Below are 24,657 nucleotides of genomic sequence, written 5' to 3' on the forward strand. Positions count from 1 at the left end.
AAACAGAGAGGTTAAATGATGTTCCTAAGACCACACAGTGGGACAGATCTCTACCTGCTGTAAGCTGCCACAGCTCCATTGACTTTAATGGAACTATACTGATTTACACCAACTGAGCATGTAGAGGAGCCAAAGATTGGAACTCAGGAGTCTGACTTCTTTTAGTGTCGTCCTCTAAACCACTCTCCCTCTGGATGAGATGTGCTCTCTATGATACCTAAAGTGGGGGTGGTGGATTAAATTTCACTTCACTTACTACCTGGAAAATTGATTGATGCCAAAGGATAATGAAAAGGAAAGATTTTGTATGTGCAGTAGAGAGATAGGCAAAAAGCTGCATTGCAATTAAAACAAGGATCCCTTTTACAACAGTGTGCCTAAGAAGTTCATTTCAGTTTCAGAAGTTTTCCCTTTACTTGAAATGGTGACTACCACTAGAACTGGTAATGTCTGTAGAAACAGAATGAACTTTAAGTGCACTACGGTATTTTACCTTGCAGTAAGATCCCCCTGTTGAGGATAATAGAAACAAGGATGAGAGATAGGAGATGAGAGGCCAAGTATCTACAGTGCTTTTTAACTCGATCGTAGCAGCAGGTGCTTAGCACTTCTCCCTCGGAGTCAGGTCTGATGCTGTGTTGTTCACTTTACAGGGAGGGTCCTGAACAGCAGGAAATTTCCACCACTTCACTTCCAAAATTGTCTTGTTCCCATCTGCCAAAGCAGCCCAGGCTCAGATTGCACAGCATTAGCTGTGAGAAAATACACTACAGTAAAAGCCATTAGTGTGTCAACATTTGCCAACTGTTCCCACAGGTATTGCCTATTCTAAGTATAGGGGATAAGAAGAGGCAATCTTCACTTCCACTGTGTGGGAAATGCAAATTATTTAAATAGCAACCACTGTTTTTAGGAAGCATCAGATCCTTCTGCTGTGGCATAATGTCACAGGAAGAAGTGCACCAGTTTAAAGAAAATAAGGGCCTCGTTGTGGCCCTTCCGGCAGAATCCAGCCTTAATAAGGAAGAGATTGTTTTACACAAGTCTGATGGTCATGCATTTAGAAGTTCCTTCTTTAATTGATGTTGTGTCATCTGCAGTATTTTGTCAGTCCTGCTAAGTTATGGAGAAACCAGAATACGTATTGCAACCGTAACATAGTGCCAGAGTCTGATCTCACTGATGCCAGTATCAATGAGGAGCAAAGTCATCAAAGTCAATCATGTTACCCCAGTGTAAGATCAGAGTTAGGCCCATCTTAACAACATTGATGAAATACAATACATGCTTGTTTTCATTTGTTCGAATTTTAAGGTCTTTTCTGAAGGGGAATCCACTACAATATGGAAGGAGAAGGGCTGTAGGAAGGATGGGTAATAAATAAGGGTAATGGATAAGTAAATTTGTGCTCTTTGGCTAAACAGAGAAGGACAGGTTCTCTCCTTGGGTAGCTAAATGAGGTTACACAAAAGTAAGAGCAGAATCTGCCTCAGTGTTTCATATCTCTGCTGAGGTCCTTTACCTTTCCCAAAAACAATGGTAATACAAATCCTATCCTACTAAGTTCTGTATGGGATAGTCCTTCAGTTGTGCTGCTTCCTTGCTTTGTGGTTAATGCATGAACAATATTAAGCAAGAAGTCTCCATTTACTTTAAATTATTTTAACATTGCAGGTGGGTCTTTTGGGAAGAACTGGGTCGGGGAAAAGCACTTTGCTCTTTGCCTTTTTAAGGCTGCTGAATACAGAAGGAGATATGCAAATTGATGGCGTCTCTTGGAACACAATCACTGTGCAGCAGTGGAGAAAGGCATTTGGAGTTATACCACAGGTAATGACCAATGAAGTGACAAGGTTTTAAGTAAGATTTTCCCAGTGTCGTACCTGGTTATTTTTCCATATGCAAACAGCAAACAGATATGTTGAGCCTACTGTTAGTTGTTTTTAACTGAAAATCAAAGCCAAGAACAAAAGTGTAGATTCTCTGAAAGAGCAATATGTAGTTCTTTTCTGTAACAGGGCTCTGCCTTTCACCAACAGCTTGCTGCAACTCTTACTGACAGCGAATTCCTAGAAAGGGAAAAGTAGAGCACACGCAGGAAACACAAAGCGTCACAGCTTCACTGCCTGTTTATGCCCCTCATTGTTCCAAAATGCATTAGTGCCACTTGTAGAAAAGGGAAACCATCTGATTTGACATGGTGATGTCACCTATTGTCTTTTAAAGCCTCTATATTACATTTTAATGAATTTGAATTATAGTTCTTGCACATTTCCCTTCACAAATTGATAGCCATACTGCCATTAACTTTCCTCTCACTTTAGTGGCCTGGGCTCGGTTTATTGTTAGATTGAGGGCTGGCTTATATCCATCTATGGCAGTGGTTCTCTACCTTTCCAGACTACTGTACCCCTTGCAGGAGTCTGATTTGTCTTGCATACCCCAAGATTCACCTCTCTTAAAAATTACTTGCTTACAAAATCAGACATAAAAATACGAAAGTGTCTCAGCACATTATTACTGAAAAATTGCTTATGTTCTCATTTTTACCATATACTTATAAAGTAAATCAATTGACACACAACTATTGTATCAGAGGGGTAGCCGGGTTAGTCTGGATCTGTAAAAAGCAACAATGAGTCCTGTGGCACCTTAAAGACTAACGGATGTACTGGAGCATAAGCTTTCGTGGGTGAATACCCACTTCATCAGACGCATGTACTTACATTTCAGCATATGGTATATAAAGCAGTATAAACAAGTCATTGTCTGTATGAAATTTTAGTTTGTACTGACTTTGTTAGTGCTTTTAATGCAGCCTGTTATAAAACTAGGCAAATATCTAGATGAGGTGATGTACTGCCTGGAAGATCTCTGCATACCCCTGGTTGAGAACTACTGATCTATGGTACTTATATAGCAGCAATTCTCATACTATCTGAGCCCTTGACTATTATAATGCATTCATCCTCACAACGTCCCTGTGAGATAGAAAGTACTAACATTTTACAGATGGGGAACTGAGGCAAAGAGATACTAGGACCTAGATTTCCAAAGGTATTTAGGCTCCTAACTTTTACTGAAATCAATTGAAGTTAGGAGCCTAAATACCTTTGAGGATCTGGGCCTAAGCAACTTGCCCAAGGTCACACAGCAAGTCTGTGGAGGAGCAAGGAATTGAACCTGTGTCTCCCGAGTCTCAGGCTAGCACCATCCTTCCTCTCTGGTTATATTAGTATGCTACCTGATGGGGAAATGAACATTATTTGGAGTAAGTTATCTAGAGTAAGTAAAATATTATGTAGTAGAACTAAAAATAAAGTGTAGTGATTGGTCATTGTAACAGGAGGAGAGAGAACTATGACAGATTAAACATCACGCTTTTTATTTTATTGATGAAAATTGTTAGCCTTCTCCAAAAATGTTGACTCAGAACATCTTGTATTGGCATTTTTATGTGTTTTGAAAGCTTTATGCTGCATGAGTTTTCACTTACATACAGGATTTATCTTCAATCCTTAGCCAACCATTTGAGTGATGCACTATAATTAAATTAGACTACAATCTTACCAGAAAGACAGATATACACAATACCAGAAGGCAGAGAACTACAGTAGGCCAAGTTACAGCTAAGCCTTCTACACCAGCAGGGGGATTCACCGAGTGGAGGATAGGTAATGTTTCCAGTATCACCCACGTCCATGATGGGGAAGCTATAGTTCTTCCTGAGGACTCCATAGGAGCTTCACTGCCTCCAGACACTCAATCAGTGCAGTCTTTACCCAACAAGTTTGGTTCACTTTTTGGCCAGCACCACCCACTCTTTAGGCTTCACTGGGCCATTATTGCAGCATCTTCCTACCACCACAGCCTTGGCCCCTAGCAGACTTTCCACCACCACCATTAACCACTAAAGTAAGCTGGACCCCATTGTGGACCAATGTTTCTGTCACTTGAGTGGCAAGCTGTGACTATCACAGAGACTTAGGGTATGTCTACACTGAACACTCTTTATGGCAGTCTGTAGAATACATACGCTGCATGCCTCCCTAGCATGGGTATAAATAGCAGTGTAGATGGTGAGGCTCAGCTTAGATGAGTAGAGTAAAGACATGCCAAAACGTCAGTGTATGTCCCCTACGTGGCTCATTACACACCCAGCAGTGCCTCCCTGATATACCCTGCTATTTTTGGAAGTGTAGTGTCCTGCTGCTTCCCTGCTGCCAGAGCCTTTCCCCATCACAGAGAAAGACTCCGGCAGTAGGGAAAAGCTCTGGCAGGAGGGAGGCAGCGGGAAGGGCTCTGGCAAATCCCTTCTGTGAGAGCCTTTCCCTGCTACCAAAGTCTTTCCCTGACTCATGTAGCTACACACCGCAGTGTGGATGCAGCCAGTTTTTCACTGTGGTGTGTAGCTACACGTACCCTACATGCCACCGCAAGTGGTATGCAGTGTAGACATAGCCTTAGTATTACATCAGCATTTGCTGGTTAGCAAGTGAACAGGCAAAATACTTTCAAATAGTTGTAAAGATTGAGGGATCTTCACAAACTCTTTCATTAAAAAGGTCTCTGTCAGGTTACTCATTTTTAAATAAGGGGTTCATTCTTGGCTATTTAAACTAATACAACCCAGGGCTCTCACTTTATTTCCTTTCTTCATTTGGGTACATGGGCCAAAATCTGCTCTCCATTACACTGAAATAAAACTGGACTAATTGCATTCAAGTGACTGGAGTGACTCCCAATTTGCCTCAGTGTAACGGAGAGAAGAATTTGACTCTTGTTGATGGGTTGCTAATGAGTGCTGAGCATCTGTAGCATTGTCTTCTCTGTGGTTATGGGGAAAAAATAGCTGAAATGCGTATTTTGGTGAGCATCAGGAATGGCTTAGATTTTGCAAACACAAAATGGAGGCACAACATTTTTTTCTACTTCTCTTGTCTTTTTTCAGATTCTGACATTCTTTGTGATTCCGCTCCCCTTCCCAATACAAATATTTCATCATTAGAGTTCATACTTTTCTTTAAGAAAAATATGAAGTAGCCTTTTCCTGCTGCTAAGCTACACCCTTCCCCAGATGGAACCAAGGACCATGTTGCATAACTTCCTAGTCAGATTCTTTTCTTGTCTGTGCTTTGTTGACAGCCTGGTTGGTCATACTCTGCCTACTGATCCCAAACTCTACTGGTAAGGTGCCCTCTGGTTAGCTGACTTATCTCCTGTTCTCCCCCCTTCATTGCTTTGTTTCTTCACCTCCCCTTGCTTGACTGGTTCATCTCGTAAGTTCCCTTATTTTCCCTTGTCTCCGGCCTAGTCTCCATTTTAATGGTTTACCAGCATAGCTATGTTAGTTAGGAGTGGGAGGGTGGGGAGGAAGAATCAAACCTCTAAGTAATACAGCCGTGCCAGCAAATGCCCTAGTGTAGACACAGTTATACCAGCATAAAATGTCTTTCGTTTAGGAGATAGGATAAGCTTTACCAGCAAAAACACATTTGCCACTGTAAGCTGCATCTCCCCCAGAACAGTTTGCCAATATAACTATACCAACAAATCCTTTCTAGTGGAAATAGGTGAAACAAGTTGAAAAAAAAAAAACAAGAAAAAAACCAAAAACACGTAAAAAAGGTGAATGCCAACCGGAGGAGTTCTGCTCATATGCTCCTAGTGAAGCACAGGGTCAGTCAAAGGTATGCAAATTTATAACAAAAAATACACCAGCTCTGAGGTAGCACATCTAAATTGGCAACAGATAAAGAGGAACCATAGAAAGGTGTTAGAAACTGAGTAAATGGCAGTTTATTTCATGCTTTCCCCCCAAAAAATCCCTATCACCCACCCAAAAATCCCCTCCCTAAAAAAATCCCTATCACAAACCCCAAACCTCACTCCCAGCCCCACCAAAAGTGCAGTATTCTCTAGGGGGTAGGTCAAGGAATTTAGCATCAGGAGGCCTGGATCCTACTTCCAGCTTTGCCCCAACTATATAAGCTTGTGCAAGGAACATAACCTCTGAGTTCCATTGTTTCGCCATCTGTCAAATACAATAATAAGATTTATTCCTCTGTAAAAGGGCACAAGATCTCTGGATGAAAGGGGCTATAATTATTATCCACATCTTTTGGTAACACTTACAGGCTCCAAGCAGGAATCAGGCGTTCATTGTGCCAGGTACTGTACAAACAAGTAAAACAGACATGCCCTGCCCCAGAGAGCTCACAAGATATAACATATGGCTAAAGACATACAGAGGTAGGGAACAAGGTAATAGTGAAGGTGGGTATGCTTAAGTACCTCAGTGGTTATGGTAATCACAGTGCAAAGTATTATTAATAAAAGCCTTTCAGTGACAGTAGCCAAATACCCATATAAATGATAGAAGCACTAATGTAAAAACAAACTTGATTCTGCAGCTGTTAGCAAAATACAATAGACTGAGATGACATCAGTTGTATAACCTGCTCCTCCACTAGCCAAAAATGGGCTAGTTGTTAAAAGTTATGCATGTAGTCCAGTTTTAAAGTGCTTTTAATGTGGACATTTAAAGAGAACCCAGTGCCAAAAAAACATTATCTTTAGCCTCTTAAATAAAGTTGCATAGCCTGTGGGCCGGGCTGCCAGGCCCCTACCGGGTCTATACTGCACTTGGGGCTCCTGTCCTCAAGCCTCACAGTCAAACACTGAGCAATTGCTATGAAACTGCACATTAATCCTCAGAAATGCCCAACTACAGAGTGAGATTAGCTCTCCACCAGCACCCTCCCCACAGGGGGAAAAACGTTACATACACCACGCAGCCTCTTCCACCAAGAGAATAAAGAGACTTTTGTTCTCTAGCCTTCATCTCAGGGGGTTGTTTATCCCCTCCCTGGAATCTGGCCTACAACAACCCACAGATATTCAAAGTCCTAGAGAGGGCTGTTTGAACAATGTAAGAACATTGGAAGGGCTGAGTTTTTCGTGCACTACTAATCACCCCATGACAACCTTCCCTTCTCTTACCATCCCCCATCTTTGCCATTTCTTAAAATGATAATGGAAGGCCTCAATTGCCCTGTGGCAGGCCTTTCTACAGATGATTGCCAATGGTTGCCCTTTCTACAGATGAGGGTTCCTGCAGTGAATCACACCAGTGATCCATCTAATCAGGCTTCCCCTCTCTGACAGTGGCTAATAATAGATGCTACAGTGGAAGATGCAAGAAACCAAACAGGGGACAGTATGAAATAGCTGCCCAGAAGGGAAGTTTCTTCTTATTCCTCATCAGTTATGGGTTGGTTTTTGCCCTGGAGGTTTATACCCTTCTAGAATATTTTTTGAAAACTTTAATGTGAAGCAGTAACTTGGGATATCTGGTTGTTTGAAGTGTGGTCACAGTGTACAGAGACCCACCTCATTATTCAGGGCAGTCTTACTAGCCCACCTCCAGCAACAGTTACATCACATGATTTGCAGGCCCGTGCATTCAGTAAGAGTAGGCAGCCGTGTCCAGTTTCAATGTAATTAAGTTATCTTGTGCACTGTCATTCATAGAAGTTACACCTCAAGGTATTTGACTAAGTTAAATTAAGAAATGCCCTCAGAAATTGAGCCAGTTTGGATCTGAGCATACTGTGAGGTTGGGGCCTGTTTCTCATTAGAATAAAATGAAGAGGAGCCTGAGAACAAAATTAAGGAGTATAGGCAAGGGAACAGCATCATTGAATGATATGTAGAGAGTGAGGCTCTTATTCTGATATTTCCTTGATCACATCAGATGTGATAATGATGTCCTATTTCAGGCCTCTTGGCAGTGTGGTACAGTATATCACATACAATTTTACAGACTTAAATGCCCAATATATATTAAAAGAAATCAGACATGGAGAATAGGTTAAATATAGTCTCTGGCACGGCAAGCTAATGAAAAATGATGATACCTTTTGTTCTTACACCCCCCCCCACACACACACACTTCATTTTATAGGAGTTAAGAAGGAAAAGGGACATTTACTAGTTTACAGCTCAAATGGTGGTTTGACTTTATACCAGGGGTCGGCAACCTTTCAGAAGTGCTGTGCCGAGTCTTCATTTATTCACTCTAATTTAAGGTTTCACATGCCAGTAATAGATGTTAATGTTTTTAGAAGGTCTCTTTCTATATGTCTATAATATATAACTAAACTATTGCTGTATGTAAAGTAAATAAGGTTTTTAAAATGTTTAAGAAGCTTCATTTAAAATTAATTTAAAATGCAGAGCCCCCCCCCACAGACCAGTGGCCAGGACCCAGGTAGTGTGAGTGCCCCTGAAAATCAGCTTGCGTGCCACCTTCGGCACCTGTGCCATAGGTTGCCTACCCCTGCTTTATACTATTCAGCCTACTTCCTTCCATATCTCTCTTTATATTCCTGAGACCATTTCCTTTCAGAGTTCATAGGCAGGGCTGTTATGCAGGGTTCCAAGTACCCTCTGTAAAATGCAGAGAGCTGAAAAGTACAACTCCACATAGATCTCCATAGCAAGGGTTTTGCAAAGTCTGAAATCTTGCAGTGGATTCAGGGAAATCAGCATTACAATACAGTGGGCCATCTGCTGCCTTAGATCCATGTGCAGAACTCCTATAGCGATCAGGAAAGGCTCCACATGCTTACTGAGGACAGCATAGAGATTGTTTCCTGCTCTGAGGGATCAATCTTGCAAGGTACTTAGCACCGTCAATTCCTGATGAGATCCATGGGAGATGAGGGCAATTAGTATCTTCAGGGGTTGCTCAGCATCTTGCAGGACTAGGTCCTGAAAAGCTTGCAGAAAGCCCTACAGTTTTCAGTGCTTTTATCTTTCAATTCTCTGTTGTAAATATTTTAAAACTGATGAAAGCATTCACAGATGCCTGTGAAACCAGAACATTTAAACCTTTGCATATGGAGATTAAAGGGATACCCTCAATTTGAAAAAATCACATTTCCATCTGAAAATGTTTTACCTGCTCTCATGATGATAACCTCAAAGATGATTGAAAGAGAAAAAAAATTCTCTTTCAGTTTTCTTACTTTTTTCCAGTGACTGCACTTTACGTGTAGTCACTGTCACTGTTTTACAATGAAGCATGCTCTTCCTCAACTCCAATACCTGTGAGAGTGTGGGAGAGTTTGCCAGGAGCAGCAGCAAAGCTGGAAGCAGAATGAATGAGTAGCGCTGACCGAAGGATGACGATTCCATTGGGTAGCAACTTTCATAGTTCGTTTTCGTTCCACGTTGGAATGAAAACTAAGCCCTTAAAATGTTTTCACAAAGGGCATGCATATGTGTAGATAGAGGGCCCTGACCTGGAGTAGTCCCATCTTCAAGTCCCTGCTTTGCTTGAATCAGAGCAGGATTTCCATCCCTGATCACTCAAAATCATGAAGAGCAGGTCCTGGAACCTGGGTCTTCCCTATTCTAGACCAGTACCTAACCACCAGGGAGTCTAGTTTTGTCAATATCAGTATGCTCTGAAGAAACATTTTCCCACAATTTGATTTTGGCAAAAATGTTCTGACCAGCTCTACTGAAGAGGCAGTTGGCTAGAGCATGTACAGAGAGAAAGGGCAGGGTGGAGGAGTGGTGGGCCTGAACAACTTTAGGGGTATTCTCCTTGGCTCACCTACACATTGGCAGAAATATCCTTATACATATCTTTAAGGGTAAAAGAAAAAAAAGCACACGCACCACAGTACACAATTTAAAGGATACTGTATCAAAAGAGTGAATTTAAATGAATTCAAATGGTCAGTGTCCCAATAAATAACCGGAAGAATCATGTACCAAACTCGAGATTATTAGGTCTAACATTCAGTAGACCTTGCAATATTTTACACCTGTTATTTATATCAAGACACTATTTTCCAGAATCTTAATGGCAGTGCAGGTGTGGTTTGTCAAGTAATTGATTCAGACAACTAATTCCTGACCTAATTTTTTTTCAGGTATTGGTGGTGGATATATCAGGAATTTTTAAAGGTTCATTCTTCATGCTAGGAGCTATCTCCCCAACTTAGTATTTCATGTAATATCAATGTGCACAATAACGCCAAACTTTACAGGGAAAAAAATCTCTTTTCTTTCCCAGTCTCAAAATTAAAACACAGAAGATACAAGAATACAATTTATATTCTGATTATAACTCTTCATGAATGCATGCAAGTACTGGACTCTTACCACTTATTAATGAAATAAATGTAATAAACATCATCTAGGCCAGCATAAACTTATTGGCTGGCAGTGACTGCTGGCCTGTGACAAGGGACAGTGTCACTTGCGGGAAGGAAATAGGTTTAGGGAAACATGGCAGAACTTGTCAAACCCATTCATGTCCCAGCCCCAAAGGGACATTTTTAAGGTCTTGAAATCAGGGTTCCAAGAGTTGTGCAGTGTGCCTTGGTTCTCCTCCCATAGCAAATGGTTCCCCTCATTGGGCCAATCAAACCAATCTGTCTGCCTTTGTTGGGATATGAGGGAAACTCGGAAAGAGCCTGAGATCCCTTATAGACCGTATTTCCCCCTCCATATTTTAGAACAGAGTGTAGATGAAGGAGGAGGGTTGCTCCTGTCTATTATGTATAGGAAATTGTTATGCAAGAGGTTTTAGGTGTAAACTTCATTTTGCACTACATGTAATTACTAACTAAGGAGCACACTTTCTGGCTGGGTGACATGAGATTCCTGCTAGAAAACATACATGCAGTTATAGGTCTATATTTCTGCATATAACTGCATGGGCAATAACGATAGCTATGTGCACAAATGCCTATTTAATTGCCTCCCATTTTCAAATTTCACATTGTAATGAACCCACTGGCTCATTACTGAGCTAGAGAGAAAGGATTTAGCCAGTGTAAGGAGCTATGTTAGCCAAGTCAATATCCAGCCAGTCTCTAATCCCCAGAGTACAGAGAAGAAAGTATTCTGGAGTCAGAAGGGACCAGGCTGGGCCGAGAGACAGACTGTGTGAGAGCTTGGGAGTTGGCAGCAGAACTAAGGGCAGGCAGAAGGCAGCTTAAGAGCTGGGACTGAAAGCAGAGAGCTGGGCAGGGAAGCAGCATGTTGCCACAGCACGGTGGCCTGCAAACAGGAGGTGTGGGGGTAGCTGCACATGGGACACCTTGGAGAATCGTGCTGCAGGGATTCCAACAAGACTCTTACCTTTATACCTTGAACTGGCCTGCCCCTAGAGTCTGCTTTAGGAACTGCGAGGTTGCTCTTCTGTTGTCATTAAGTAACCGTAGCTAGGGTATTTGCACCTTTTAGTTTCCAGCAGTCCTGGGAAAGTAATATTCTATTACTCACATCTGTGAGTAGCCTCTGAAGGGCCTAGCACTTCAGTCTCCTACACAGCATTCAACTCCAAGTCTGTGGTGCCCCTAGCACACTACCAGATATCTAGAGGGGACTTTCGTATGACAGCACTCAGTGATGTTCTTTAGAGGGATCAGTTACAGTATTTGGTGGCAATTACCCCCACACCTACTTACTATTGTATTTCTGCACTATTTTACCTTGACACTTGCCTATCGTAGGATGCCAATTCTGACTATAAACTGTAGATCGTATCATCACCTTGTCAGTGTTCATCTAGGGTGATTTTGAACTGGTACCCAAGATGCAGAAGGTTCCATATCTATTACCAATCCCCCGAGACATCCAGTTCCCCATTTGCCTGGTTTTCTTGGTGCACTCATAACCAGCACAGAACTCCCTATATTTCACTAGCCATTTGTTCCCTTGAAACATCTAACATTTACAGTGGCTTCTTTGTAATTGGACTCCGCGCTGCACATGTGACACTAACACAATATTTACACAAGTGAGCCCTGCATAGATATTAAGGAGCTAGAAAGAAAGAAACGTCCTGCTGAACTGTGCAGGAAGCTGCCAGAATTCAGGACAACGCCGCACCTCGTTTGGGAATAAAATTCACTTTTTTAGGTGTCGTACTTTAAGGCAAAGACTTTCTGAAAGCAGCATTAACAGGCAAAGCAGCAGTTTCAGAACAAGAAGATACTGTACTTCGTGTGTGTTGCACTTGGGAAGGAATGCTAGTTAGGTTTTATGAACCTTTTCTAAAAACTGGTTTGTTCAGTTAACTTTTCTTCACTGCTGCAGGACGAAAATAGCTACTTTATTAGTTAACTATATGGCAAATGAAGTGTGAATGAAGCTATACCAGACACAGTTTTCTCACTGCTATTAGCTCCACATTGCCCAATAGTCATAAGCATCTAATCCTGATGCAAATATGCTCATCACCACCAAGAATTGTGACCCCTTTATGGGTCCCTGCTGCCTGGAGTTTAGCTGAGCAAGAGGGAACTGGAAGCCTAACTCAGTTGGAGGGCATTGTTCTACCAGCTTACACAGGGGAGCACATTTATACTCTTTGCTCTCCAGACAGAATCCTCTTTTGCACTGACCAGCAGTGCAGGAACCTCATTTAAGCAGCTCCAGTGAGAGCAGAGTGGGACTCAGCACCGGCTTCTTGTTTCTGGAGCCCTGAATAGCATCAGTTTATATACGAACTCTTTGAATTAAGGCTATTTGAACATATATCAAAACCACTTTGGAATTTGACCAAAGGCATCATATAGTAGTTCATCTCTGGGGTATCCCGAGGACTGGAGTCCCAGGTACACCTCAGGTTATGATTGTGCTAGTTTGGTCAAACTATGTGGGGAATCCTGTGTATTCCCCTAGCCAGACCTGATTTTAGCTAATGTTATCAGTGTCCCATTTTTAGAAGCATCAAAAGACACACTAAGGCTAAAAGTCAGTTTCTGCAAGAAATTAAACAGTTGTAATCACTTTCATTTCAAAATATGTTTCTTTTAAATAAACATTTCCAATAGGAAGACAAAAGGGATGAAGAGACAATAATTGGCTCTCAACTTTATCTACAACTAATATTTGTTCAATGTGCACAGGGGAAGGAGCACAACCATTATGATATTTCCCACTAAGATACTGTGACATTCATTGACAGTGAATTCTGTCTGCTATAGCGAATAAGGTGTATCAAGTGACACAGCAGCTATCACATTAGTTTCATCTCATTAGGAATAGTTGTGCAATCTCAGTGCCATTTGAAGTATAGTATTTGATTTCTGTCAGAATCTAATACACCCTTGTAATGTAAAAAGAGATTAAACAAATATTTAATTTCAGCTGTGCCATCACTTTCCAAACTACAAACTGCACGATAGCGTCACTACAGCAATGGGAGTGGTTCTCCCATCAGCATAATTAATCCACCTCCCTGAGAGGCAGTAGCTAGGTCGACAGAAGAATTTTTCTATTGACCTTGTGCTATCTACACAGGGGGTGGACTTTTCACACCCCTGAGCAACGTAACTGGGTCAACTTGACTTTTGGGTGTAGACCTGGCCTAAGAGATGTTCACTTATAGCTGTAAAAATAAGAAAGGGAACTGCTTCTGATCACATTGAAGTTAAAGGCAAAACTCCTACAGACTTTAGTGGGAGAAAGATCATTCTCAAGATTAAGAAATCTCCAGCCTCTCCACACAATCCTCCCTGACAGGGCACACAAAAGAGCAGAAGAAAGCATCAGTTGTGCAAGACACCTGTATAAATGGATTATTGCTATTCCTCTCATGACTCAGACTTTGCTATGTACTGAGTATCACTGGAACTAAACTGAGGCACAGAACTGCTGTTAAGGTTACATTGGATTGTGGTGATACATAAGGAAGTGTTACGAAGCTTGGGTAACTTTTGGTTACAGCTGTTCAGTAAATGGATTTTCTGTTCCACAGGAAAACTCAAGATTTTGAAAAAAAAAATCATCCAAAATCTGGATAAAAGCCCTGAATGTCGGGGGGCACTTAAATTCTGAAAAAAGAATATTTTGAATTGATCTGGACTTGAAGCATTTTATGTAATGTTTTAAAATATATAATGAAGTCAATTTCAAAATACAAAGTCATTTTGAAATGAAAAAAAGTTTTGTTCAAAAAATATCAAAATGGGATATTTTGACATTTTCGAAATGTATTTATTTCCAAAATGAATTTGTCAAATCCATTTTGTGGAAAAAAAATTGGTTTAATTAAAACAGCCTTTTCTGACAATTTTTCCCCCACCATCTATACTTTTGGTATGTCAGGCAGTTTTAAATTATTTCTTATTTATTTTGTTCTCCACAGAAAGTGTTTATATTTTCTGGGTCTTTTCGGAAAAACTTGGATCCTTATGGACAATGGAGTGATGAAGAATTATGGAAAGTTGCAGATGAGGTAAAGCTGTTCAGTATTATTTGTGTTGTTCATCAATACTATTTGTGTAACTCCCCCGTAATAAAGCCAGTTACAGCGGGAAGGAATTTAGCTCAATAACTATAAAATTATTATTTATGTAGCATCATACATAACATGGTGCTCAAACAAAAAACATTGTCCCTGCCCAGAAGAGTTTACAGTCTAAATGGGGTAAGTATAAACCAAACAATTACAGGTTAAAATGGCAAGTATTAATTAGGTGCTTCTATTTGACATCTCTTATCAAGGCCATGTCTACACTATTGGTACTATAGCAGCACAGTTATACCACTGAAGTGCTATAGTGTAGATGCTTCCTACAGTGACAGAATTCCCCCCCCCCCCCCAGTCACTATAGTTAATCCATTTCTTCAAGTGGTGGTAGCTAGGATGATAGAAGAATTCTTCTATCGACCTAACTGCATCTGTACCATGAGTTAGATTGGCTTAACTACAGCATTCAGGGGCTTGAATTTTTCACACCTTTGAGCAACGCAGCTAGGTTGATCTAAATTTTAAATGTAGACCAGGCCTAAGCCAGTTTTGCAGATGGTCTTTCTAATCATTGTTCTTTCACTGCCTGACTGAAGAGAGATTTAGAAATTTATATAATTACCCTTGCTTCTTGTTCCTTAAACAACCTGCTTTACATCACCAGGCCATAACCTGCCATCAGTCAGTGGACTTCAAAGGAAGTTCTTTGCACAGATGTTGTAGGCAGATCATTGACAATGTATAGCTCACCCTTTGTACATTGGAGTTTAAGTACTGAGCAGGTGACCTTTTTAACAGTGACCACATCCCCTAGAAAGTCAGCTGCAGCTAATGTGTAAACTGCCTATACCTTCAGCAATGCTCGATTCTTCAAAGCTCAGCCCCAGTAAGGAGATGCTAAACAGATTTTGGGTTTTTCACTCACTCACCTTCTCCAGTGCTTCTCTCAAAGCACTGGAATGGGTTACCTAGAGAGGTGGTGGAATCTCCTTCCTTAGAGGTTTTTAAGGTCAGGCTTGACAAAACCCTGGCTGGGATGATTTAGCTGGGGATTGGTCCTGCTTTGAGCAGGGGGTTGGACTAGATGACCTCCTGAGGTCCCTTCCAAACCTGATATTCTATGATTCTATGATTTTTTCATTATAATCCAAATATCTTCTTTCCTTCTCCAAAACCCCTAAACATACTCAGACTTGGTATTGTCTGTATGCAGTTCAGAACTGTCTGTGGGCATTAAGTTTGCCTGTTACTGTTCAGTGTATGACTTAATCACAAGTGTAATTAAACAAATTGTAGCTCAAGTTGTTGTATTGTGTTACATTTACATAGTGTCTTAGAAACAAAACAGAGAGAAAGGTTAATACTTTGCTTATTACCCAACAAATCTGCTTTTGGCAGAGCCAAGTGGAGGAAAACATTAATAAAACTTGCATGCAACACAGTCTGACTTCACTGATCTATTATTTAGCATAGGTGAGGTTTCAGGATATGGCTCTGCTGGATGACCCAGCAAGAAACACAGATGAGGAAGTTTGTTTAGAAAATTCATTGCACCATTTTTCATTCTGATGTTTTTCTGGTCATATTAAAATGTCACTAGAAGACATAATTTTCAACCAGAATCTTTAAAGATGAATTATAAAGCTAAAATGAAAAACATCCTAATAGGTGCCTCATATCCCAACTAGCCGGGCTGCCCTGGGGATAAGAATCGAAGACGGGCATTCAGCACAGTAATAAGTTTTAACTAATCTTTGTCAAAAATGTTTTTCAGTCATTGCAATTCCCTAGCACTTCTTGGCTTACTAAAGACAACTCAGAATGCAGCACTTTATGACATCACTCCTTCCAACACATACAGCAACTTATGTCATGAAAAGATGCATTCTGGGATGGGATTAACAAACCCAGAAGTCCCATGGGAATGGAGGAAACATAGTGGAGCTTTAGATTCGATTTTACCAAACTGGTGGAAATTGATGGTTTTCTTGCTAGGTTGATGATTTGTTAATGTTCCTTCAAGCTCCCCAGGATACATAAACCCATGTTTTTAATGGAAAAGTTAGTACAAAGTTTCCTCAACTAAAGATAAGTTTGTACTATGCAAACCAGAGCCTCTATCCTGAAAACACTTGTACATATTTAAATATATGCATATGAGCAGTGCAGTATTTGTGTTCATGCATAAATTCTTGCAGGATTGGACCCCAGGTGACTATAGTTTTATTTAGCATGAGCAAAAATAACAGTACTATAGAAATCAAAATATGCTCAGAGCCAACTGTTATTAAAATATAAAAATATAAGTAACGTACATATAAGACCATATAAAAAGCCAGCCCATTTTTGAAAAATGCTTATCAGGTCATGGTAAGGAGCACCAATATTTCAAGACGATAGAACAAAAAACCAAACCAAACCACAACCTTTGCACTTACCTTTTACTGTCTGGTATCTGCATATCTGACTGGATAATTAATTTATGGTACAGCATTGCCAATCCCAACAGTCTTTTTCCATCTTTATCACCACTAGTCTCGCCCTCCCTTGTTTCCATGGCAACCTCCAAAAAGCACAAGAGTCTGTGTCAAACCTTAGGAGTCTCTCTCTCTTGAGGAGGGCCACACATCTATTGTGTAGATTCAGTTTAAAAGGTGCCAGCTTCAGGATCCAGGCAATAGTCGTCAACCTCTCTGGTCACTCTCAACTTTTGTGTAACCAGCAGCATAATTACCTACAATCCCAAAGGAACATACAATTATACAGCCCAGAAATGAGCTGGACACACACCAGTCGCTTTTGGAACATAAGGAAGTCTTTCTCTGATGAGATTTTTGAACCTGTTTAGGTGTCATTTACTGCTATTCAGAGTGGTTGTAAGATAGCTCTGGTAGCGCTTCACTCTTCACTTTGCACAGGTATAAGTGATGACTAAGGCTATGAGACCGTCACGGAGGTCACGGATTTTGTGTGTTTAGATGAGTATCCATGACTACAGCCCCCCCCCCCCCCCCTTGGCAGGGCTCGGGCTGTCAGCCCCTTAACAGCAGGGCTTCAGGCTTTGGTGATTTGTTTATTGGCCAGGACCTGTCTGTGACTTTTAATAAAAACACCCCACGACAAAATCTTAACCTTAGTGATGTCAGGATACAAGGCAGTGAAGAGTTAGGTCCCAGCTCTCACTCGCTCCCATTCAAAGAGAAAGCAGCTCTTCCCATGAGCTCCTGGTCAAGTGATGAGTATCACCTGTTCCCATTAGTGCAGATTCAGCAATGAACTCCTGCTAGTTTACTTTTCAGGAGCTCCATTTATCTGCTAGTCCTGATCAGACTCTGGGGCTTACAAATGGGGCCTTTATTCCCAAAGCTTCCTCAGTTCAGATCCAGGGCATTCATCTGTTCCTATGCCTTCTCTGGGGTTTCTTTCCCATGCTAGACAATTGGGGGTGGAGCATCTCGTGTCCAAGGGAGTGCTCCTGTAAAGCCCTGAAGATTCTGTACACCCCATTACATATCCCTTTCCAACAGTTTATCCCTGCCTCTGGCTCTCTCTACCTTCTTCCCCATTCATTATCAGTTTTTGCCTCCGTTTTGTTTCTTCCCAGTCAGCTCTGCTCAGTCACGACCTCCCTCAAACACCCTACCTAGCCACTGTAGAGCCAGCCAACCAGCACCAGAAAAATTCTCTTTCCCCTTTTGTCTCCTGGGCCTATGGTAACTTTGGGAGTGGGGCACAGTCTGCTTCCTGCATCCAGGGCTTGGCTGGCTTTCTCTCCCTGCTCACAAGGGCCACAGCAGGCGGTTCTTTCTTTTTCTTTCCCACATTCCAGGGAAGAGAGCGCGCCTTGATGGTTCCTTCCCATCCCCCTAAGACAGACTGCAGTGGAAGTTCCAGGGATGAGAAGTGGGAGTTGGTTAGTGGCTGCAGGTTCAGACTAGAGCTGATCAGAATTATTTTGTCTCCCTGTGGAAAATTTTGACTAAAATGATGGGGGAGGATCCCACTTATGTCAAAACTTTCAATAGAACAATTAATTTTTTATCCAAAAACTAATATTTATTTTTGAGTGAAAATTTTGGTTTCCACATGGAAAAAGACAGTTTTTAAAAAAATATTTTATATATTTATTGAGACATGCAGACACTTTCTGGGGAAATGTTAGTTTGGTCAAAAAACAATTTTCCAGTCACTAAAATTCAACATAACATTTTCAAGCAGGTGTAGCTGAGAGGGAAGAGCGGTCTGGGCTCTCCTCACTTAGTCTTCTTGGAGCCTGAGAGTCCCAGGCATGGGACACTGCTCCCACTGCTGAATAGTCAAGCAAATTCTAGTGGTGTTTTTTGGTTGGGAATTTCCTCTCCAGGTATAAACTAAAAAGGAGATTTTTAAAGAGCTAGGCCTTATTTACAATACCAAGACGAATTTTTATTTGAAAGTGCATTGTTAGGGAGCAGCGGCCATTCTGGGACATAACACAAGGAGTCAGGAAATTCCCTTTAAGAAAAAAACTGCCCTCCTCAGTTTTTTGACATATAAAATAATAAACTGAAAAATGCAAAATAAAGAGCAGTGAAACAGAAATGTTACAGAATCATCCTATGCATTTTAAAAAAAATAGGCCTGATCTGATTGTGTATGGACTCTGTATGGACTCTGTGCTCTCTTGAAAGCTGGTTTGTTAGAGAATGCTACAAACAGCTGATGTGACTTGGAGAGGACAGCATAAAAAGAAAGTTAATTTTTACTTGTTCCTGTGTTAAATGCTTCTGCTCCACTTTAGCTGCAGCAGGGTGCAGTGAGGACATTCAGCAGCTACTGCTGAAGTCAACATAACTTTTAAACTTTCTTTGCAGCTCACGTTTAAGATCAAGGGCCTAGATTCACAATGGTACTTTGGCGTTATGATGCTGAGTGTTGCAATGCCTAACTTTTGCCACTAGAACTCACTGCAATTTGCAAAGCCTGAGTTAGGTGCCTCGACTCACTATACAGTACAGGAGGAGAGATAGGCACTTCAGAATGAAATCCACAAAACCCAGCATGCTAAGTGGGGAGCCAGCTAAGCTAGCCAATGGGAGATGCTAACAGGAATGTGTGCTAAACCCTGCCCCTGTCTCAGAGATAGGCATCCAAGTCTAGGTTGCATAGAGGTACCTAAATTGGCTAGCAATTCTCAGCTGTGAACCCTCTTTAGTATTAGGCATCTAAGGCATTGCCCCAAGAAGCTAGGGTGGAAAGTTTCCTCATAACTTTTAGTCCAGTGGCTAGAATATTGATCTTGGTTGTAGGAGACCCTGAGTTCAAGGCCCCCTTTCACCTGATGAGGAGAAGGGATTTGAATTGGATGTGCCACTTCTCAGGTGCATGGCTTAGTCATCAGCCTATGGGATATTTTGATGTAGGTCTCCCTCAATCTCCCCTGTTGAAGCTGTTGCATTTTGGATAAACAATTAGGGTCAGTTCAGTCACAGAGAGAGAGAACAAGCACACAAGCATGAGAATGGCTCCACATGGTTTTTAGAGGATTAACCCAGGATGTAGGTGACCAGGATCAAGTCCCCCTGCTGCAACCTTCACCCCCCCCCCCCCAGCTGTTTTGTGTGAACCCACCTGAGGACCTGATGCAGTAGCTAGCCTCTGAGCACACCTAGCAGGCTAGCCTCTGAGCACACCTAGCAGCTCAGGCTCCGCCTGTGAGTAAGACAGCCAAGCACCTATCTTCCCCTGGTTTGTGAATTACTCCATGGTTTAGGCAGGAGAAAAATGCTCAGATGCCTAGAGGGAGGCAGTAGTGCGCATGCCCAGAGGCAGAAATATATTTGTCTGGAGAACTATACTGCAAAAATATAGGAACCCACTGGGTTCAGCTGGATTTTTGTGAATTGCACTGAAGCCTAAAACTGAGATTTAGGCAGATAAACCTGGATTTAAGGACCTGCACACAGCTAGTATGCTGCTGAAAAAAAACATATCAAACCAAAAACCAAACGGAATTCTTCAGAACTTCATCATCTGGGCTCAGGCATTCTGCTTTGCTAGAGCTCCTGTATTTGAAGAAAATGAAGTGGATTTGGAATTGTTCCTGCCTTATGATACAGATGAAAATGAGTTGCAAAATTACAAATGGCATTTTTAAAACCAGTTTTGCCCTTTATAACTACTATTTTCAGTTTTACTGTAAGTTGTTGCATAGCTTATAGCACTACAATAATGCACATTTCTGAGTTTTGGAATTCACAAAAGCAGTTGGTAAGGTAAAAATTTCTCTGACAATGCCAGTGAAAGATTATGCAGGCCAAAGATTGTAGTGAGTCTAGGCATTTTGGGGAAACATGCTAAAGCATGTGGTGTTCTTGTCATCTTTCAAACAAAGGAAGAAGTGGATGGAAATTGTCTCAAAGCCATGGTTACAACTGCTTTGGAGACCTGTGTTATTTTCTCTGCTGGTGTAGTGTGCTGTGTGAGATTTCTGCTCCTAGTAACTAAGGAGCCCTGGCTGCTGTTGGAAACATCTTCCCTCAGCATTACTGGTGACACACATCACCACTGAATAAAATGAATTGCTTTCCTTTTAGACAGCTAACTCAGAATGTTTTGGTCAAAACACCAAATCTCATTATGTCTTATAAGCAAACAACTTTAACTCTCAATGTTCTGACATATGCCCCAGTGTTCAGTCTGAATCAAAAATGCATGATCTTTCACTTCTTCCAACTCTTTGTTTTGAATAATTTTATACCAAAGATTCTCATTTCTTCAGATCACATTTTCTGCTTAGTCTCAGAATCAAAAGGCAGAGGGGTTAAAAGGATGGGTTGCCGTAACAAAGAACCAGCAGTACCAATTTCTGTCATACAGCTTTCTTCATTGATTTTTCTCTCCTGCAGGTTGGACTAAAGTCTGTAATAGAGCATTTTCCAGGCCAGCTTGATTTTGTTCTTCTAGATGGTGGCTATGTCCTCAGCCATGGGCACAAACAATTGATGTGTCTCGCCAGATCGGTTCTCAGTAAAGCTAAAATCCTGCTGCTTGATGAACCAAGTGCTCATCTTGATCCTATGTAAGTTTTCCTGATTCTTTACTATATTCCAGTGTGAGGTAGGGAAGTCAGTGAGGCAGCACAGCAGAGAAAGTTATTTTGTCATATTTCTAGTTCTTTTTAGGGCTAGATTTCAACTTAAGGTACAGCCCTGAGCAAGGGATGGTAAGTGAACTATCCCATCCCAGTAGCTACCCTGGGAATCATTGTGCCTTACACACGGTCCTGCCCCTACTTTCTCTTTGCTCCAGTAAGATTAGTAATTTACAGGTGAGCTGTACCAGTGGTACATTACTACCCCTGCCTTGGGCTCAGCTACTCTGCCAGAGCGTGCATGGTAGAAAGAAGAGTGCCATTCCCTACTTTTCTCTGCCTAGCTGTTCCCAAGAGAGAGTAAACAGGCAAGTATCCCCACTTACTCCTACACAGTCAGAGGGTCTGGGTACTCCCCTGGGTTCTTATTCCCTTGTGCGGATGTACAATTCAAGTCACAATTTACCCTTTAATAAAAATATTTACAATTTACTTCAAAGGGTACTATAAACACCACATCTGAGAGGTAGGTACATTATATGTGGGAAAACTAACACAGAGGGCCAAAATCATCCCTAATGCATAACTATATATCCATTAACTATATGAAGTCTCAGTTTGACCCAAAGGGGTTAAGGGAATTGACTGAGGCCACAGAGCAAGTCAGTGTCAGAATTAGGATTAGAAACCCAGGAATTCCTGGCTGTTAGCCCTGTGCTCAATACACAAGAGCATGTTATTGTTATGATTACTAATTATTATTTCCAGCACAGTAGCACTGGGAGGGCCCCATTAAGCTAGTCACTCTACAAACATATAACAAAGACAATCTCTGCCCCATAGAGTTCACAATATAACTGTAAGGCTGAAGTGAACAAGTGGATCTAGCAAACAGCTTAGGGGGAGCACAAGGAAACAACAAGGCAGTTGCCTGGAATGAACTCCTATTTTAGAGCTTTATAACTCAGCAATAAAAACACTTTATCTTTTGTCTGAAACTTTTTAAACAATCTCCCTACCAGAGCAAAAACTGCAATATTTGGTTAAATGTTCACTGAGGCTAATGAGAGAGATAAAAAAAAAAAAGAGAGAGAATTCCTGTGATGAATTCATTAACTGTATAGCCACTTGACTGCTATAACAGTGTCTTTTACTGGTTTGAAATAAAACTATTTTCAGCCTATAAAAAGCAGAAGTATTTTGCATATGCAGTCACTTTCTTGTAATATATTTGATCAAGTACCAAATTGTTACAGTTGTTCTGAAACCATTTCTCAATTGCTAATGCCTCTCCCTGGTAGTGTCTCCTATAACAGCACTCATTTTTTGGATGTAATTCTTAGGAACTGGAAGTCTGAGAGGCAGCACCTTGTAGAGATATTAATACCTTAGACATTGTCCACTGGACAATATGGAATGAGAAAAACCACAGGCCATTGAAAGATTACAGACTGGAAGCAGGGCCAGCATGGCCTCCTCGGACACCCCCCCTCCCCAGCTAACCCCGCCCTCCCGCGGCAGCTAACTCAGCCCCCAACCCAGGAGTCCCCGTGGCAGCTAACCCGCCTGGGGAGACTCCCCCCCCGCCATGGCAGCTAATCCTGCCTGGGGAGACTCCTCCCCATCCCCCCATGGCAGCTAACCCTGACTGGGGAGACCTCCCCACGCGGAAGCTAGCCCTGTCTGGGTAGCCCACCCTAGCTCACCTCGGCTCCGCCTCCTCCACTGAGCACGCTGGCGCCGTTCTAATTCTCCTCCCCGCCCAGGCTTGCAGCGCTGATTGGAGGAGACTTAGAGCGGGGGCTGTGTGCTCAGCGGAGGAGGCAGAGTGGAGGTGATCTGGGGCGGGGAGCTGTTCCACTGTGCACCTCCCACCCCCATTACTGCGGGTGGTCCTCCCCACGTGCCCCCCCACCCAGCTCACCTCCACTCCATCTCCTCACTTGAGGGGACTTTTAGGCGCCCCCAACCACTAGGCGCCCTAGGCGGCCGCCTAGTTTGCCTAAATGGTTGCACCGGCCCTGACTGGAAGACATTTGTTAATTCTAATGCCTTTTCAAGGTGCCAGAGCCTTAAATAAGTCAATAATTGTCAGCGTGTGTGAATACAAACAATGTTTAGAGCTAACACCACCACTCTTATTATTTTAGCTTATGCTCTGGGACCCTCCCACCTCACAGGGTCCTAGACACTGGATTCCAGCCCAAGCCCGGACATCTACACTGCAATTAAACAGCCTGCAGCCTGAGCTGCGCAAGCCTGAGTCAGTTGGCACGGGCCAGACGTATGTTTTTAATTGCAGAGGAGACATATCCTGAGTGTGGCACTTTATGATAGCACAGGATACACACTTGTTAATACACTGAATGGTGAAAATCACAGGCCTGACTAAACACCACTGCTGTGTTTGGTAGAATATGAACTAGTTCAATTCATCTCTAGCCAAACCAGAGAAATAGGGGAATTACCCCAAAATAATGATAATACTGGATAGCACATTTACTAAAAGGGACATCATAAATTTCTATATACATTATAGAATTATAAAAATGTGTCAAATAATTTTAATTACAACTTAAATTTTATAATTGCAATCTACTGTAGCAGGAATGTAACTTTGTGTGTGTCATTCTGAAATCTTTACATTGTGCAGCTCAGTATTAAAAGGCTGTAAGTTGAGAACTTCCTAAAAGGTGCCAATTCCTGTATAATATTCTACATGCCAAAACTGTTTTATCTTTCAGAACCTTTCAGGTGATTAGAAAAACACTCAAGCATGCATTTGCAAATTGTACAGTAATACTCTCAGAACACAGACTGGAAGCAATGTTGGAATGTCAGCAATTTTTGGTGAGTGCTGTATCTTTTTTAAGTGATTTCCTTATAATTGACAGATATGGGCTTTGTACAATATTTTAAGTAACTCTTCTATGGTTAGATTAGCCATATCTGCTGCCTAGGGTCAGTTCAAATACCGGGTGCCTTCTTTATTCTAATTGGCTGGAAGTGCCTAAGAATTGTCATCTTATTGTACATTATTACAACAAATATGCAGGTGTCTGTACCTGTTTTTAATTAATCTGAGGACATGTGGGCAGAAGAGTAACTAGAGAACTGCAACAGAAGTATCCTGCCTAAGATGGTTAGACTGCTGTGTTTCTCTCTAGAAACAACCTGAAATTTCCTTTGTGTGTTAAAAACTGTTAATCATTTGTTAAGGAAATGCCAGTATCGTAGTTATGTTTTTTCAGGAGATAACAATGGCTAGTAAAGAAAATGGGATGAACTGTGTGTGAAAGCT

General features: G+C 41.6%; 1 protein-coding gene across 1 annotated transcript in view; it reads left to right on the plus strand.

Annotated features, from left to right (window-relative positions):
- CFTR (CF transmembrane conductance regulator) overlaps positions 1-24,657 on the plus strand; it is a 131,777-nt gene that overhangs the window by 103,146 nt on the left and 3,974 nt on the right. The window contains exons 23-26 of the mRNA XM_039510409.1: positions 1,675-1,830; positions 14,180-14,269; positions 21,172-21,344; positions 24,101-24,206. Of these exons, the coding sequence (XP_039366343.1) occupies positions 1,675-1,830; positions 14,180-14,269; positions 21,172-21,344; positions 24,101-24,206 (525 nt within the window). The remainder of the gene's footprint in view (positions 1-1,674; positions 1,831-14,179; positions 14,270-21,171; positions 21,345-24,100; positions 24,207-24,657) is intronic.

The sequence above is a fragment of the Mauremys reevesii genome, linkage group 1 (assembly GCF_016161935.1).
Source record: "Mauremys reevesii isolate NIE-2019 linkage group 1, ASM1616193v1, whole genome shotgun sequence".
NCBI lineage: Eukaryota > Metazoa > Chordata > Testudines > Geoemydidae > Mauremys > Mauremys reevesii.